The sequence below is a fragment of the Oncorhynchus kisutch genome, linkage group LG7 (assembly GCF_002021735.2).
Source record: "Oncorhynchus kisutch isolate 150728-3 linkage group LG7, Okis_V2, whole genome shotgun sequence".
NCBI lineage: Eukaryota > Metazoa > Chordata > Actinopteri > Salmoniformes > Salmonidae > Oncorhynchus > Oncorhynchus kisutch.
In genome coordinates this window covers 1,873,847-1,891,337 of record NC_034180.2, presented here as the reverse complement: position 1 = coordinate 1,891,337, position 17,491 = coordinate 1,873,847, and the positions used below count along the sequence as shown (strand labels likewise).

The window sequence follows — 17,491 nt, the reverse complement described above, 5'->3', positions numbered from 1 at the left end:
GGTAGACTCTCTGATCTTTCCTCTGGGTTGCATGTATAGACTGACGCGTTTGTGTTCATCATACTAAAATCTAAAACCTAATGCCTCAAAATGGTGTGAGATGCTCTGCTTTTCTGAACATGGATACACATTCATGTTATTTTCCCATTTACCCTGCATTAATGATCATATAAAATTCTCTTTTAATTGAATATATGAAGGAAATTGTTTTTTAGCTAATCTTTTCCAACTCATGATGTGCAATTTTGAAGGTCATCACATGAATCACCCCTTATTTTAACAGAGGGATAAAGCACCTAGATCCGTTTTTCTTACTAGTTTTACAGCATGCATGAGAACTTTAATGAACACTACCACAAACCCCAACAACCACGACTACTTTTCAAGTGTTATTATCAACTACATAGCCTATTAAAACTGAGTTTGATTCACCACGACAAATAAAAAGCAGAGTGTGTCATGGTTGCGTACTTGTACCCAGAAAACCCCTTGCACTTGTAGTACGAGCTGCTGGGGCGCTGACAGCTCTAAGAGGGTGATGTCACAGCTGATTACCTGGCCTGTTGCTGATCTCCAGGGGCAACGCGGGGACCATCAGGTTGGTGTCCATGGGCTGAGGGCAGTCCTGAGTCATCCGCTCCTCTGGGGGCAAGTAGGCTGGAGGGGGGGTCTCTGGAGGAGGGCAGGGAGAGGGGTGAGAAGGGGTTTAAACCAGAGAGAAAGAAGTCTTCCAACAGTCACTGTATACTGAACATTGACTGACCAGCTTTATCTGTTTTGGAGCCTTTGGTTTAGTCCAACATGCTGACAAAAACACCTTTACCTACACCAGAGTTTCCCAAAGTCCTCGGGACCCCAAGGGGTGTACGTTTTGGGTTTTGCCCTAACACTACACAGCTGATTCAAATAGCCAACAGGCTTTGATCATTTGAACTAAATCAAACTAAAACGTGCACTCATTGGAGTCCCGGGGACCGAGTTTGGGAAACGCTGACCTACACAGTACAGCTACCTGAATATTCCTGGCATACGTCCTTTACTTACTGTCATCAACAACAGTAAGTCTATTGCTGCTTAGCCTATTCCATTGTTTATATTGGATCTGCCATTTGCCAAGCACACACATATATACACTGAGTGTCCAAAACATTATGAACATCTGCTCTTTCCATGACACAGACTGACCAGGTGAATCCAGGTGAAAGATATGATCCCTTATTGATGTCACTTGTTAAAGCCACTTCAGTCAGTGTAGATGAAGGGGAGGAGACAGGTTAATAAGGGATGTTTAAGCCTGGAGAAAATTGAGACATGGATTGTGTTTGTGTGCCATTCAGAGGGTGAATGGGCAAGACAAAAGATTGAAGTGCCTTTGAACGGGGTATAGTAGTGGGTGCCAGGTCAAACCGGTTTGAGTGTGTCAAGAACTGCAACGCTGCTGGGTTTTCAAGCTCAACAGTTTCCCATGTGTATCAAGAATGACCCACCACCCAAAGGACATTCAGCCAACTTGACACAACTGTGGGAAGCATTGGAGACAACATGGGCCAGCATCCCTGTGGAAAGCCTTGTAGAGTCCATGCCCCGACCAATTGAGGCTGTTCTGAGGGAAAGGGTCTGCAACTCAATATTAGGAAGGTGTTCATAATGTTTTGTACACAGTGTAGATACCCAAGAGGGGGATGGCATAATTCAATACATTGTTACCACACTAACCGTTATAAAAGTTATTAGTGAATTGTACCTGGCATCTGACCTGGCGGCTCACCTGGCATCTGAAATGGGCTGCCTGGGTCAGAGCTGGTGGGGGAGTGGGGGAAGGTTGCACTGCTACCACTACCAGGGGAGCCGGGGTAGCTGTTCCCCCCAGGGGAGTGTGTCTGTGTCTGGGGGAAGTTCATCTGGGTGTTCGCCTGGGAGAAGGACTCTGGGAAGGTGGCGTTCTGGGGCATGTGGGGCTCGTTCTGGTGCAGAGGGTTGCGGAAGCGTGGTAGCATGCTGTGTTTGGCATTGAACTCGCTGTTCCGCGGGACCAACACCGGGGGAAGCACTGAGACAGAGGGGAAGGAGAGAGGACATCAGGGTCATGTTCAGTTGGCATGGAACCGAAGAAAACAGACAGAAACATGGAGGGACAACCTGGACTTGCCCAATAAGAAATACATTTTGTTTTCTGCTGTTAAATGTTTTCTGTTGTGTACTCTAATGAACACGACCCAAGGTTAGTTACAGGAGCAGTTTCTGTATCTCTATACTGCTTTGAGTGGTAAGTTATGGCCCGATTCTGCACAAAATGGCTACAGGGTCTGTTGCACCATTGCATAGATAGACACTATATTACACATTCATAATAGGTGAGGCCAGTTCACGTTTCAAATGAAAGGCACATCCAAATACACTCTGCTCTATAATCCATATTCCAATCATTAAATATTCTAGCCTTTACAACTCTCAGCAGACCTATTATTATTCCCCATTTAGTTTCATTGAAATGTTCAGAGCCTTTTTAGTTGAATACCTGCTATGATGCAAAGGCTGACCCTGCTAGCAAGGGTATTGTGGGTAGCGAGGGTAGGGGGTTAGCCCTCTCTTTGTGTCCCTAAGCCCCATGAGTCCAGTTAGCACACACACACACACACACACACACACACACACACACACACACACACACACACACACACACACACACACACACACACACACACACACACACACACACACACACACACACACACACACACACACACACACACACACACACACACACAGAGAGAGCCAGGAAGGACAGAGTTCTTTAATTATAGCATCATAAAATGCCTCTCTCTTTCCCTCCTCCCTCTCTCTCTATTCGCTGTGCACATTTGCAGATGCCCCTGCATTTTTGGAATTGCAGCTTGCAGCGTGTTGGTTTAGCCAGCAGTATTTGGCCTCCGTACCAGACATCCTGTTCAGAGAAAACATCTCTGAGGTGAGTGAGTCCATTTATGAAGAATCTATCACATGGAGAAAAATATGATTGTGGCTGGATGGTGATGTGAGGTCCATTCAGAGGTATGAGATCAGATATAAACCACTAGAGATCTGTTCCATGAATATCCACAAATAGGTAATAAATATATCATTAAATAATACTGAAACTAAGAGTTTTGTCAATGGAGGCAGATAGGCTAGTGGTTAAGAGTGTTGGGCTAGTAATCTGAAAAGTCGCTGGTTCAAAGCTCCAAGCTGGCAAGGTAAAAATCTGTCGTTCTGCCCTTGAGTAAGGCAGTTAGTTAAACCCCAACAACAACTGCTCTCCAGGTGCCAATTATGTCCATTAAGGCAGCCCCCCACACCTCTCTGATTGGGTTAAATGCAAAAGACACATATCGGTTGAAATCATTCAGTTGTGCAACTGACTAGGTATCTGCTATCCCAATAAAATGCTACAATGAGAAAGATTACTGGTCAACAGTTGTGTTTTAAATTCTAATTACAGCATATTCTGTTGACAAATTTAGTTTGAATGTCATTTTTTCCCCTATTGAATACTATTGCATAACCAAATCCCAAGGTCGAGTCCGAACCCTGGCTATTGTTCTATATAAAACTAGTGTCAGGGCGTTTCATGTTATCTGTTCTATCCTGGTGTTACTGCTTTGGGACTAGCTCTGTCTGTCTGTGTGTGTGTGTGTGTGTGTGATGGGGGAGGTGTGGACGGACAGGTGCTACAGCCCAGTTGTTAAAACAAGTGTGTGAGGCGGGCATCCGCTCCTCCCTCCCATTGTGTGTGGCTTCCTGTCCCCTTCTTCCTCAGAGAAACAACACGTGTGGTGTGTGTGTGTGTGTGTTCCCCGGCCCGACCGGCCGCACAGAGCATGCCAAAAACAAAGCCCTCATTCTCCCCCGGCTGGAATTTCCTGCTACACACACACACACACACACACACACACACACACACACACACACACACACACACACACACACACACACACACACACACACACACACACACACACACACACACACACACACACACACACACACACACACACACACACACACACACACATACACACTGACACACACTCGCCCCCCTTCCTGTAGCACCCTGTGGACAGCTGTTTCTGTCTAGTCAGCTGGGCCTCAGCTTTTGCTTAGCAGACAGACAAGCTGAGTTTTCTGAGGCATATCTATAGTGTGTGGTGGTGTTTTGTTTCTCCTGAGTCTCAGTTCAGACAGATTAGAACACCTGGCTGACATGGGGAGGATATGAAAGGGGGGGAGAACATCTGCAGAAACCATGGGAAGGGGAAAGCAGAGACGAGATAACATACAGCTGATGATAGGGGAGGAACAGGCTGCTGGGGTGGGTATGTTATGGGGTTATGTGTATGGTTCACCATTAATGTTTCATGTTCAAGAGTGATGTGAAGGATCATAGGAAATGTAGGAACTATCAAAACACATTTCGAAAGGGGTCATAAATCAAACATGAAGTAAATGGGAATTGGTCTGGAAAGATCTAGTGGAGAAACTTTTGATATATTTACACAAAACGTAATGAAAAAGCATATCATCCTTGATGATAATTTTACGTTGACTTTCCACCACAACATAAACACTCTAATGCTATAACCCCCCGCACCCCCACCCCACTCACCTGGACTATCCACTCTCTTGTAGTGGTACGGGTTGATGCAGACATCCTTCTGCTTGGAGCCAAACGGGTACTCACAGCACTCCAGAGCCTTGAGCTCATGATGAGACTGCAGGTCAGGCCACCTCCACACCCTACAGTAGATAACATGGGGTAAGCCCTTCCTGTGGGACACCTGGAGTCTTCCATCCAGGGAGCGAGGGATGGTGACACAGTTACTGGGCTGACCCGGGCAGCTCAGAGCCCTCTCCAACTCCTCCATTGCTCCCTTCTTCTTCTTCAGTTTCTTCACCAGCGCGTCCACGGCTTTCTCCGCCCATTTTTCCTCTTCGTCTCCTTGTTTCCAGCCGAGGAGGCGCTTGACGGCCGGGCTGGTGAAGGAGAACAGGGAGGTGACGTTCATGGTGACGTTCGTGTCTTGTCGCCTCTTGCGACCGTGGCGTTGTCGGGACGCTACACGTGAGTGTGCGGGGTTGGGTTTTACAATGGAGAGATAGTCCACTTGGTGAGGGAAAAAGTTGGAGGTTAGAAGCTGCTGTTGTATTTTTTTAGGTGCCACTGAGATGGCTGGGTAGTCCTCAGTCTTCAAAGCTTCAGGACAGAACTTCTGAACAGGACACCTAGGAGGAAGATGGAGGAGATTAAACCAATGCTAACGAAATTGGGCATGCATTCTGGGAAGTATGCTAGAAAGGACATTAGATCATAGAACTCTGCCATATCAATTGGGGCAGTTACATAGAATTATCTGCATTATCCAATAACATTCATTATCCAAATGATTTAGTTTAATAAGAAAATACACATAAAACATCAATTTAATTAGACCAACAAAGCAGAATTGTTGAGGTAGGATTTGGCCGCACTTGAAAGGAAACAGAACTTTATTGACTACGCTGGGTTTTTAATATTATCAAAAGAATGTTATATAAAACACTCAGCAACAAACAGCTTTAAGTGCAGGAATCAGCTAGCGACATCCAGGCCAATAAAAGAGGAAATGCATGGTGAAAATCAGGACAAATGTGCCCCATTCACTGAGGTCCCCTGACACCAATTCACCAGGAGAAACAAGACCACTCTCTCCTTCTGGAGGGGAAATAAGAGACCAGGGACTCAATAGTTCATATTCCTTTTGTGGAATTCAGCAGTGGTGGAAGCAAGTAGCGTTTTGGTTGAGGATAGTATAGCCTACCCACTTTTCAGGTACCCACATAAATCTCAGATTTATTGTGCATCCATTTCATTGTACACATTATATACTGTATCTATCCACCACAACAAAAATACACACATACACAAGTACGCACACACACGTATCATATTTTTACACCCACTGAGTCAGGTACTGCTACTATTCCTACTACTACTACTATTACCACTGCTACTGCTACTACTAATACTTCTAATGCTACTACTATTACTACTGCTACTATTCCTACTGCTGCTGCTACTATTACTACTGCTACTACTACTACTGCTGCTGCTACTATTACTACAACCACTACTAATATTACTACTATTACTACTGCTGCTACTACTACTACTATAACTACTGCTAATACTGCTACTACTATTACTACTGATATTACTACTATTACTACTGCTACTACTGCTGCTGCTACTATTACTACTACTATTATTACACTGCTGCTGCTACTATTACTACTACTGCTAATACTACGATTACGGCTGCTACTACTACTACTGCAACTATTATTACTGCTACAATTACTACTACTACTACTGCTAATACTACGATTACGGCTGCTACTACTACTACTGCAACTATTATTACTGCTACAATTACTACTACTACTGCTACTACTGCTATTAATACTGCTGCTACTACCACTATTGCTGCTACTTCTACTACTACTTCTACTACTACTACTATTACTGCTACTATTACCACTGCTACTGCTATTACTACTACTAATAGTACTACTGCTGCTGCTACTATTACTACTACTTCTGCTACTATTACTACTACTACTATTACTAATACTGCTACTACTACTAATATTATTACCACTACTACTACTACTATTAATACTGCTACTACTATTACTACTGCTACTATTACTACTACTGCTACTACAGTAGTAGTAGTAGTAGTAGTAGTAGCAGCAGTAGTGGTAATAGTAATAGTACTACTACTACTGCTGCTGCTATTGCTGCAGTAGTAGTAATAGTAGCAGTAGTATTAGTAGCAGTAGGAATAGTAGTAGTAGCAGTAGTAGTAGTAGTAGTAGTAGTAGCAGCAGTAGTGGTAATAGTAATAGTACTACTACTACTGCTGCTGCTGCTACTACTGCTGCTACTACTACTGCTACTGCTACTGCTACTGCTACTACAACTACTACTGCTACTAATAATACTAATACCACTGCTACTGCTATTACTACTACTACTATTATTACTGCAAATACCACTAATACTACTGCTGCTACTATTACTACTACTACTTCTAATATTACTACTATTGCTGCTACTACTGCTACTATTACTACTACTACTGCTATGATTACTGCTGCTACTACTACTACTGCTACTATTACTACTACTACTGCTACTACTACGATAACTGCTACTAATACTGCTGCTACTACCACTACTGCTACTACTTCTACTACAACTACTACTGCTACTATTTATAGTATTACCATTGCTACTGCTTTACTACTACTACTACTACTACTATTACTACTGCAACTAATACTACTGCTGCTGCTACTATTACTACTGCAACTAATACTACTGCTGCTGCTACTATTACTACTGCTGCTGCTACTATTACTACTAATATTACCGCTACTACTATTACTACTACTACTGCTACTACCACTAATACTACTGCTGCTACAATTACTACTACTATTACCACTACTGCTGCTACTACTATTATTACTACTACCATTACAACTGCTACTACAACTATTGCTGCTGCTACTATTACTACTACTACTCTTACTACTGCTACTATTACCACTACTACTACAACTGCTACTACTACGATTACTACTGCTGCTGCTATTATTACTACTACTACTATTACTACTGCTACTACTATTACTGCTACTACTACTACTACTACTACTACTGCTGCTGCTACTATTACTACCGCTACTATTATTACAACTGCTGCTTCTGCTACTATTACTACTATAACTACTACTACTATTACCACTACTGCTGCTACTACTACTATTACCATTACTACTATTACTACTGCTGCTGCTACTATTACTACTGCTACTACTACTACTGCTACCATTACTACTACTTCTACTACTGCTACTACTATTATCACTGCTACTACTACTACTACTACTAGTACTACTGCTAGTACTACAGACTACTACTACAGACTAACAGGCAGTGATGGTTTCTGTGAGAACAGGTGCTGTTTACAACAGGTGTGTGTGTGTGTGTGTGTGTGTGTGTGTGTGTGTGTGTGTGTGTGTGTGTGTGTGTGTGTGTGTGTGTGTGTGTGTCTGGCGGGATGTCAGAATAATAGTAGAGAGAATGATTTATTTCAGCTTTTATTTCTTTCATCACATCCCCAGTGGGTCAGAAGTTTACATATACTCAATTAGTATTAGGTAGCATTGCCTTTAAATTGTTTAACTCGGGACAAATGTTTCAGGTAGCCTTCCACAAGCTTCCCACAATAAGTTGGATGAATTTTGGCCCATTCCTCCTGACAGAGCTGGAGTAACTGAGTCAGGTTTGTAGGCCTCCTTGCTCGCACACGCTTTTTCATTTCATCCCACAAATTGTCTATAGGATTGAGGTCAGGGCTTTCTGATGACCACTCCAATACCTTGACTTTGTTGTCCTTAAGCCATTACGTCACAACTTTAGAAGTATGCTTGGGGTCATTGTCCATTTGGAAGACCCATTTGCGACCAAGCTTTAACTTTAACTGATGTCTTGAGATGTTGCTTCAATATATCCACATAATTTTCCTGACTCATGATGCCATCTATTTTGTGAAGTGCACCAGTCCCACCTGCAGCAAAACACCCCCACAACATGATGCTGCCACCTCCGTGCTTCACGGTTGGGATGGTGTTCTTCGGCTTGCAAGCCTCCCACTTTTTCCTCCAAACATAACTATGGTCATTATGGCCAAACAGTTATATTTTTGTTTCATCAGACCAGAGAACATTTCTCCAAAAAGTACGATCTTTGTCCCCATGTGCTGTTGCAAACCGTAGTCTGGATTTTTTTATGGCGGTTTTGGAGCAGTGGCTTCTTCTTTGCTGAGCGGAATTTCAGGTTATGTTGATATAGAACTCGTTTTACTGTGGATAGAGATACTTTTGTACCTGTTTCCTTCAGCATCTTAACATGGTTCTTTACTGTTGTTCTGGGATTGATTTGTACTTTTCGCACCAAAGTACGCTCATCTCTAGGAGACAGAAAGCGTCTCCTTCCTGAGCGGTATGACGGCTGCGTGGTCCCATGGTGTTTATACTTGCGTAGTATTATTTGTACAGATGAACGTGGTACCTTCAGGCATTTTAGAAATTGCTCCCAAGGATGAACCAGACTTGTGAGGTCTACAAACAAAATTCTGAGGTCTTGGCTGATTTCTTTTCATTTTCCCATGATGTCAAGCAAAGAGGCACTGAGTTTGAAGGTAGGCCTTGAAATACATCCACAGGTACACTTCCAATTGACTCAAATGATGTATATTAGCCTATCAGAAGCTTCTAAAACCATGACATCCTATTCTGTCATTTTCCAAGCTGTTTAAAGGCACAGTCAACTTAGTGTGTGTAAACTTCTGACCCACTGCAAATGTGATACAGTGAATTATATGTGAAATAATCTGTCTGTAAACAATTGTTGGAAAAATTATTGTCATGCACAAAGTAGATGTCCTAACCGACTTGCCAAAACTATAGTTTGTTAACAAGAAATATTTGTGGAGTGGTTGAAAAACAAGCTTTAATGACTCCAACCTAAGTGTATGTAAACTTCCGACTTCAACTGTAGCTATGGGATCTTTCTCTCTGTCATCACCACCGCCTGCATAGCAGCGACATCACTTCCAGTTTAGGCCTGCAGGTCTCTCCACAGGTGGAGAAGGAGAACATTCAGAGGACTGAAGAAGAGAGGACAGATGTTTCTCTCTCTCATGGTGGGCAGCACATTTCCTATTGGGTTGACGACCTCTCCATGGGTGGACAGGGGGATGGGAAGGGTTATGATGGGAAAGGGATGGTAAAAACGTTGTCTCAGTGTTGTTATGTGATCTTTACATGACCTTTACATCTATTCTTTATACCAGTGGAGGCTGCTGAGTGGAGGACAGCTCATAATAATAGCTGGAACGGCGCAAGTGGAATGGAATCAAACGCATAGTACCATTCCACTAATTCCACTCACTCCTTTACCACGAGCCCGTTGTCCCAAATTAATGTGCCACCAGCAGTATACATATACATATGCAGTATACATATACAGTACCAGTCAAAAGTTTGTACACCTACTCATTCAAGGGTTTTCCTTTTCTACATTGTAGAATAACAGTGAAGACATCAAAACTATGAAATAACACATAGAATCATGTAGTAACCAAAAAAGTGTTATATTTTAGATTCTTCAAAGTAGCCACGCTTTGCCTCGATGACAGCTTTGCACACTCTTGGCATTCTCTCAACCAGCTTCACATGGAATGCTTTTCCAACCGTCTTGAAGGAGTTCCCACATATGCTGTTGGCTACTTTTCCTTCACTCTGCGGTCCAACACATCTAAAAAATATTTTAAAAACTCATCAGACCATGGACTCATTAGACCAAAGGACAGATTTCCAACGGTCTAATGTCCATTGCTCGTGTTTCTTGGCCCAAGCAGGTCTCTTCTCTCTGAACTTATCCTCTGCAGCAGCAGTAACTCTGGGTCTTCCATTCCTGTGGTGGTCCTCATGAAAGCCAGTTTCATCACAGCGCTTGATGGTTTTTGCGACTGTACTTGAAGAAACTTTCAAACTTTCTAGAAATGTTCCAGATTGACTGACCTTCATGTCTTAAAGTATTGATGTATTGTCATTTCTCTTTGCTTATTTGAGCTGTTCTTGCCATTATATGGACTTCGTCTTTTACCAAATAGGGCTATCTTCTGTATACCACCCCTACTTTGTCACAACACACCTGTTAATTGAAATGCATTCCAGGTGACTACCTCATGAAGCTGGTTAAGAGAATACCAAGAGTGTGCACAGCTGTCATCAAGGCCAAGTGTGGCTACTCTCTGATTTGTTGAACCTTTTTGGGATAGGGGGCAGCATTTTCACTTTTGGATGAATAGCGTTCCCAGAGTGAACTGCCTCCTACTCTGTCTCAGATGCTAATATATGCATATTAGTATTAGTATTGGATAGAAAACACTCTGAAGTTCCTAAAACTGTTTGAATGATGTATGTGAGTATAAGAGAACTCATATATATGGCAGGCAAAAACCTGAGAAAAATCCAACCAGGAAGTGGGACATCTGAGGCTTGTAGTTTTTCAAAGCTTGGCCTACCAAATACACATTGAGAAATTGATAAAGTTGCACTTCCTACGGCTTCCACTAGATGTCAACCGTCTTTAGAAACTTGAATGAGGATTCTACTATAAAGGAGTGGCTCATGAGACCTATTTGAGTCAGTGGTCTGGCAGAGTGCCTTGGTCTCATGACGCGCGCTCCCGACAGAGATACCTCTCGTTCCAGTGTTTTTCTGAAGGCAAAGGAATCCGGTTGGAACATTATTGATGTTTTATGTTAAAAACATCCGAAAGATTGATTCCATACATCGTTTGACATGTTTATAAAGGACTGTAACGGAACTTTTCAAGTTTTTGTCTGTCTGGATGAAGTGCCTGCGCCTCATGAAGATGGATTACTGGGCTGAAAACGCTAACAACAAGTGCCTATTTGGACATAAATGATGGAACTTTATGGAACAAATCAGTCATTTATTGTTTAACTGGGATTCCTGGGAGTGCCTTCTGATGAAGATCATCAAAGGTAAGTGAATATTTATGGTGTTGTTAATAACTTTGTTGATTCCAAAATGGCGGATATTCTTCTGGCTGTTTTGGGTTCTGAGCGCCGTTCTCAGATTATGCTTTTTCGTAAAGTTTTTTAAAAATCTGACACCGCGGTTGCATTATGGAGAAGTCTATCTTTAATTCTGTGAATAACACTTGTATCTTTTATCAATGTTTATTATGAGTATTTATGCAAAATCACTGGATGTTTTGGAATCAAAACATTACTGCACGTAAGGCGCCAATGTAAACTGTGATTTTTGGATATAAATATGCACATTATCAAACAAAACATACATGTATTGTGTAACATGATGTCCTATGAGTATCATCTGATGAAGCTCATCAAAGGTTAGTGATTAATTTTATCTATATTTCTGTGTTTTGTGGCTGGGGAAATGGCTGTGTGTTTTTTTGACTTGGCTATGACCTAACATAATCATATGTTGTGCTTTAGCTGTAAAGCATTTTTGAAATCGGACACGATGGGTAGATTAGCAAGATGTTTATCTTTCATTTGCTGTATTGAAAATAGTAAAAATAAATAAAAACCCTTGAATGAGTACGTGTGTCCAAACTTTTGACTGGTACTGTATGTTACCCTGAGCATTTTTCCAGAAAATATGTATTTTTAAGTTGTAGATTTTATTGTGTATTTATTACTTTTGTAAATTGTGTCAAATAATTCAGCATTAGCTGCCAATGATACTGTGTTGCCTTATCAAGGTTTTCCCGACATTCTGGGATGAGATTCCCTTTTGTAACGGTCGTCGTTGCATGAAGGATCGAACCAAAGCGTGTGGTAAGTGTTCATGATTTTTATTTAAACTGAACAATGAAACAAAATAACAAAGAGCAAAACGACAACGAACAGTTCTGTCAGGTGCAGAAACACAAAACAGAAAATAACTACCCACAAAACACAGGTGGGAAAAGGCTGCCTAAGTATGGTTCCCAATCAGAGACAACGATAGACAGCTGTCCCTGATTGAAAACCATACCCGGCCAAAACAAAAGAAATACAAAACATAGAAAAATGAACATAGAATGCCCACCCAAATCACACCATGACCAAACCAAAATAGAGACATAAAAAGCTCTCTAAGGTCAGGGCGTGACACCTTTTCATGAACGGAAAAGGAGAGAAAATTAAAAAGTAATGATACACAACTCAATACAAAAGACAGCTCTTGTCTGTCAATCTCAAACACAACCCTGCTTTGATGGGTCAGTCAGACAGTCAAACAGAGAGTCAGTCAGACATTCAGTCAGACAATCAGACAGACAGTCAGTCAGTCACTCAGATAGTCAGACTGTTGGTCAGACAGTCAGTCACTCAGACAGTTGGTCAGACAGTCGGTCAGTCAGTCAGTCACTCAGACAGTTGGTCAGACAGTCGGTCAGACAGTCAGTCATTCAGAGAGTCAGTAAGACAGTTGGTCAGATAGTCAGACAGTCAGTCAGTCAGACAGTCAGACGGTCAGATAGTCAGCCTGACAGTCGGTCAGATAGTCAGCCTGACAGTCGGTCAGATAGTCAGCCTGACAGTCGGTCAGATAGTCAGCCTGACAGTCGGTCAGATAGTCAGCCTGACAGTCGGTCAGATAGTCAGCCTGACAGTCGGTCAGATAGTCAGCCTGACAGTCGGTCAGATAGTCAGCCTGACAGTCGGTCAGATAGTCAGCCTGACAGTCGGTCAGATAGTCAGTCTGACAGTCGGTCAGTCGGTCAGATAGTCAGTCGGTCAGATAGTCAGTCTGTCAGTCGGTCAGATGGTCAGATAGTCAGTCTGTCAGTCGGTCAGATAGTCAGTCTGACAGTCGGTCAGATAGTCAGTCTGACAGTCGGTCAGATAGTCAGTCTGACAGTCGGTCAGATAGTCAGTCTGACAGTCGGTCAGATAGTCAGTCTGACAGTCGGTCAGATAGTCAGTCTGACAGTCGGTCAGATAGTCAGTCTGACAGTCGGTCAGATAGTCAGTCTGACAGTCGGTCAGATAGTCAGTCTGACAGTCGGTCAGATAGTCAGTCTGACAGTCGGTCAGATAGTCAGTCTGACAGTCGGTCAGATAATCGACAGCCCATCACACCACATGCTCCAGACTAGAGGTCGACCGATTAATCGGAATGGCCGATTAATTAGGGCCGATTTCAAGTTTTCATAACAATCGGAAATTGGTATTTTTGGGCACCGATTTGTCTTATTTTTTACCTTTATTTAATCTGTATTTAACTAGGCAAGTCAGTTAACTTCTTCGATATAGGGGGCGCTCTTTTGAATTTTTGGATGAAAAACGTTCCCGTTTTAAACAAGATATTTTGTCACGAAAAGATGCTCGACTATGCATATAATTGACAGCTTTGGAAAGAAAAGACTGACGTTTCCAAAACTGCAAAGATATTGTCTGTGAGTGCCACAGAACTGATGTTACAGAAAAACCCCAGATAAAAAGACAATCAGGAAGTGCCGTATTTTTTGAAACCGCCTCATGGCAATGACACCTTATATTGCTGTGGATGAGCTAGGAGTCAGCTTACCTTTTCCACGTTTTCCCCAAGGTGTCTGCAGCATTGTGACGTATTTGTAGGCATATCATTGGAAGATTGACCATAAGAGACTACATTTACCAGGTGGTCGCTTGGTGTCCTCCGTCGCAATTATTGCGTAATCTCCAGCTGCAGTATTTTTCCGTTTGCCTCTGATGAGAAACCGACTGCCGGGAATGATTTTTCATCAAATAGAATTGTGAAAAACACCTTGAGGATTGATTTTAAACAACATTTGCCATGTTTCTGTCGATATTATGGAGCTAATTTGGAAAAAAGTTTGGCGTTGTAAGTGACTGCATTTTCATTTTATTTCTTAGCCAAACGTGATGAACAAAACGGAGCTATTTCTCTTACACAAATAATATTTTTGGAAAAAATGAACATTTGCTATCTAACTGAGAGTCTCGTCATTGAAAACATCCGAAGTTCTTCAAAGGTAAATGATTTTATTTGAATGCTTTTCTTGTTTTTGTGAAAATGTTGCCTGCTGAATGCTAGGCTTAATGCTATGCTAGGCTATCAATACTCTTACACAAATGCTTGTGTAGCTATGGTTAAAGCATATTTTGAAAATCTGAGGTGACAGTGTTAACAAAAGGCTAAGCTTGTGTTTCAATATATTTATTTCATTTCATTTGTGATTTTCATGAATAGGAAACGTTGCGTTATGGTAATGAGCTTGAGGCTATGATTTACGCTCCCGGATACGGGATTGCTCGACGCTAGAAGTTAAGAACACATTCTGATTTTCAATGACGGCCTAGGAAGGTGGGTTAACTGCCTTGTTCAGGGGCAGAATCACAGATTTTCACCTTGTCAGCTCGGGGGATCCAATCTTGCAAATTTACAGTTAACTAGTCCAACGCAATAACGACCTGCCTCTCTCTCGTTGCACATTCTTTGCGTTTTGCCAGCAGCTCTTCGTTGTGCGTCAAGCATTGCGCTGTTTATGACTTCAAGCCTATCAACTCCCGAGATGAGGCTGGTGTAACCGAAGTGAAATGGCTAGCTAGTTAGCGCGCGCTATCTTCAAACTTCACTCGCTCTGAGCCTTGGGGTGGTTGTTTCCCTTGCTCTGCATAGGTAACGATGCTTCGAGGGTGCTGTTGTCGTTGTGTTGCTGGTTCGAGCCCAGGGAGGAGCGAGGAGAGGGACGGAAGCTATACTGTTACACTGGCAATACTAAAGTGCCTATAAGAACATCCAATAGTCAAAGGTATATGAAATACAAATGGTATAGAGAGAAATAGTCCTATAAATTCTATATTAACTACAACCTAAAACCTCTTACCTTGGAATATTGAAGTCTCATGTTAAAAGGAACCACCAGCTTTCATATGTTCTCATGTTCTGAGCAAGGAACTGAAACGTTAGCTTTCTTACATGGCACATATTGCACTTTCACTTTCTTCTCCGACACTTTGTTTTTGCATTATTTAAACCAAATTGAACATGTTTCATTATTTATTTGAGGCTAAATTTAGTGTATTGATGTATTATATTAAGTTAAAATAAGTGTTCATTCAGTATTGTTGTAATTGTCATTATTACAAATAGATTTTTTTTTTTAATCGGGCCAAATTAATCGGTATCGGCTTTGAAAAATCATAATTGGTCGACCTCTACTCCAGACCAGTTGCAAAAAAACAACTCGTAATCCAATTCAGATGGAGGATTCCAGGAAAGTAGAGAGTGATAGACTGTAACAGGAACATCTGGACAGACAGGGCTCTCGACACAGTCACCTACTGTCAACAACATCATACACTTGGATTAGATCTTCTGGATTTCTCCAGTCCAGACCTTACTTGGGTATTTCCAAACCTGAGGAGCTTAAGGGAATAGGTGTGACTTTCGCTCACAGTTAAAAACTGTACGATTTATTTAGCTATTTCAGTCCAAAAAAAAACAGGATGTTTCTTCTGTCAATTACCATCATTAGAATCTACTCATCTCCAACCTGAGGAGGATCTATAATGTATGACCGATATATGATCAGAGTTTGATCAGCATTACTGTATGAAAAAGGTCAAAATGGGATTGTATTCACGCTTGAAACAGACAATGCTCATATGGGGTTGTCTGTGGACCAGTCAAAATAGAATGGGGCCGGTGTTGTGCCCTACTCTGGACTGTATAGAATGGGGCCGGTGTTGTGCCCTACTCTGGACTGTATAGAATGGGGCCGTGTTGTTGTACCCTACTCTGGACTGTATAGAACGGGGCCGTGTTGTTGTGCCCTACTCTGGACTGTATAGAATGGGGCCGGTGTTGTTGTGCCCTACTCTGGACTGTATAGAATGGGGCCGGTGTTGTTGTGCCCTACTCTGGACTGTATAGAATGGGGCCGGTGTTGTTGTGCCCTACTCTGGACTGTATAGAATGGGGCCGGTGTTGTGCCCTACTCTGGACTGTATAGAATGGGGCCGGTGTTGTGCCCTACTCTGGACTGTATAGAATGGGGCCGGTGTTGTGCCCTACTCTGGACTGTATAGAATGGAGCTGGTGTTGTTGTGCCCTACTCTAGACTGCATAGAATGGGGCCGGTGTTGTGCTCTACTCTGGACTGTATAGAATGGGGCCGTGTTGTTGTGCCCTACTCTGGACTGTATAGAATGGGGCCGGTGTTGTTGTGCCCTACTCTGGACTGTATAGAATGGGGCCGGTGTTGTTGTGCCCTACTCTGGACTGTATAGAATGGGGCCGGTGTTGTGCCCTACTCTGGACTGTATAGAATGGGGCCGGTGTTGTGCCCTACTCTGGACTGTATAGAATGGGGCCGTGTTGTTGTACCCTACTCTGGACTGTATAGAATGGGGCCGTGTTGTTGTGCCCTACTCTGGACTGTATAGAATGGGGCCGGTGTTGTTGTGCCCTACTCTGGACTGTATAGAATGGGGCCGGTGTTGTTGTGCCCTACTCTGGACTGTATAGAATGGGGCCGGTGTTGTTGTGCCCTACTCTGGACTGTATAGAATGGGGCCGGTGTTGTGCCCTACTCTGGACTGTATAGAATGGGGCCGGTGTTGTGCCCTACTCTGGACTGTATAGAATGGGGCCGGTGTTGTGCCCTACTCTGGACTGTATAGAATGGAGCTGGTGTTGTTGTGCCCTACTCTAGACTGCATAGAATGGGGCCGGTGTTGTGCTCTACTCTGGACTGTATAGAATGGGGCCGTGTTGTTGTGCCCTACTCTGGACTGTATAGAATGGGGCCGGTGTTGTTGTGCCCTACTCTGGACTGTATAGAATGGGG

The 17,491-nt window shown here is 42.7% G+C and overlaps 1 protein-coding gene across 1 annotated transcript in view; it reads right to left on the bottom strand.

The window, feature by feature from the left end:
* The window catches only part of LOC109901301 (mothers against decapentaplegic homolog 1), a 31,353-nt gene that overhangs the window by 5,787 nt on the left and 8,075 nt on the right, over positions 1-17,491 (bottom strand). The window contains exons 2-4 of the mRNA XM_031828355.1: positions 4,643-5,259; positions 1,769-2,050; positions 556-672 (exon numbers count right to left, since the gene is read on the bottom strand). Of these exons, the coding sequence (XP_031684215.1) occupies positions 556-672; positions 1,769-2,050; positions 4,643-5,042 (799 nt within the window). The 5' untranslated portion in view covers positions 5,043-5,259. The remainder of the gene's footprint in view (positions 1-555; positions 673-1,768; positions 2,051-4,642; positions 5,260-17,491) is intronic.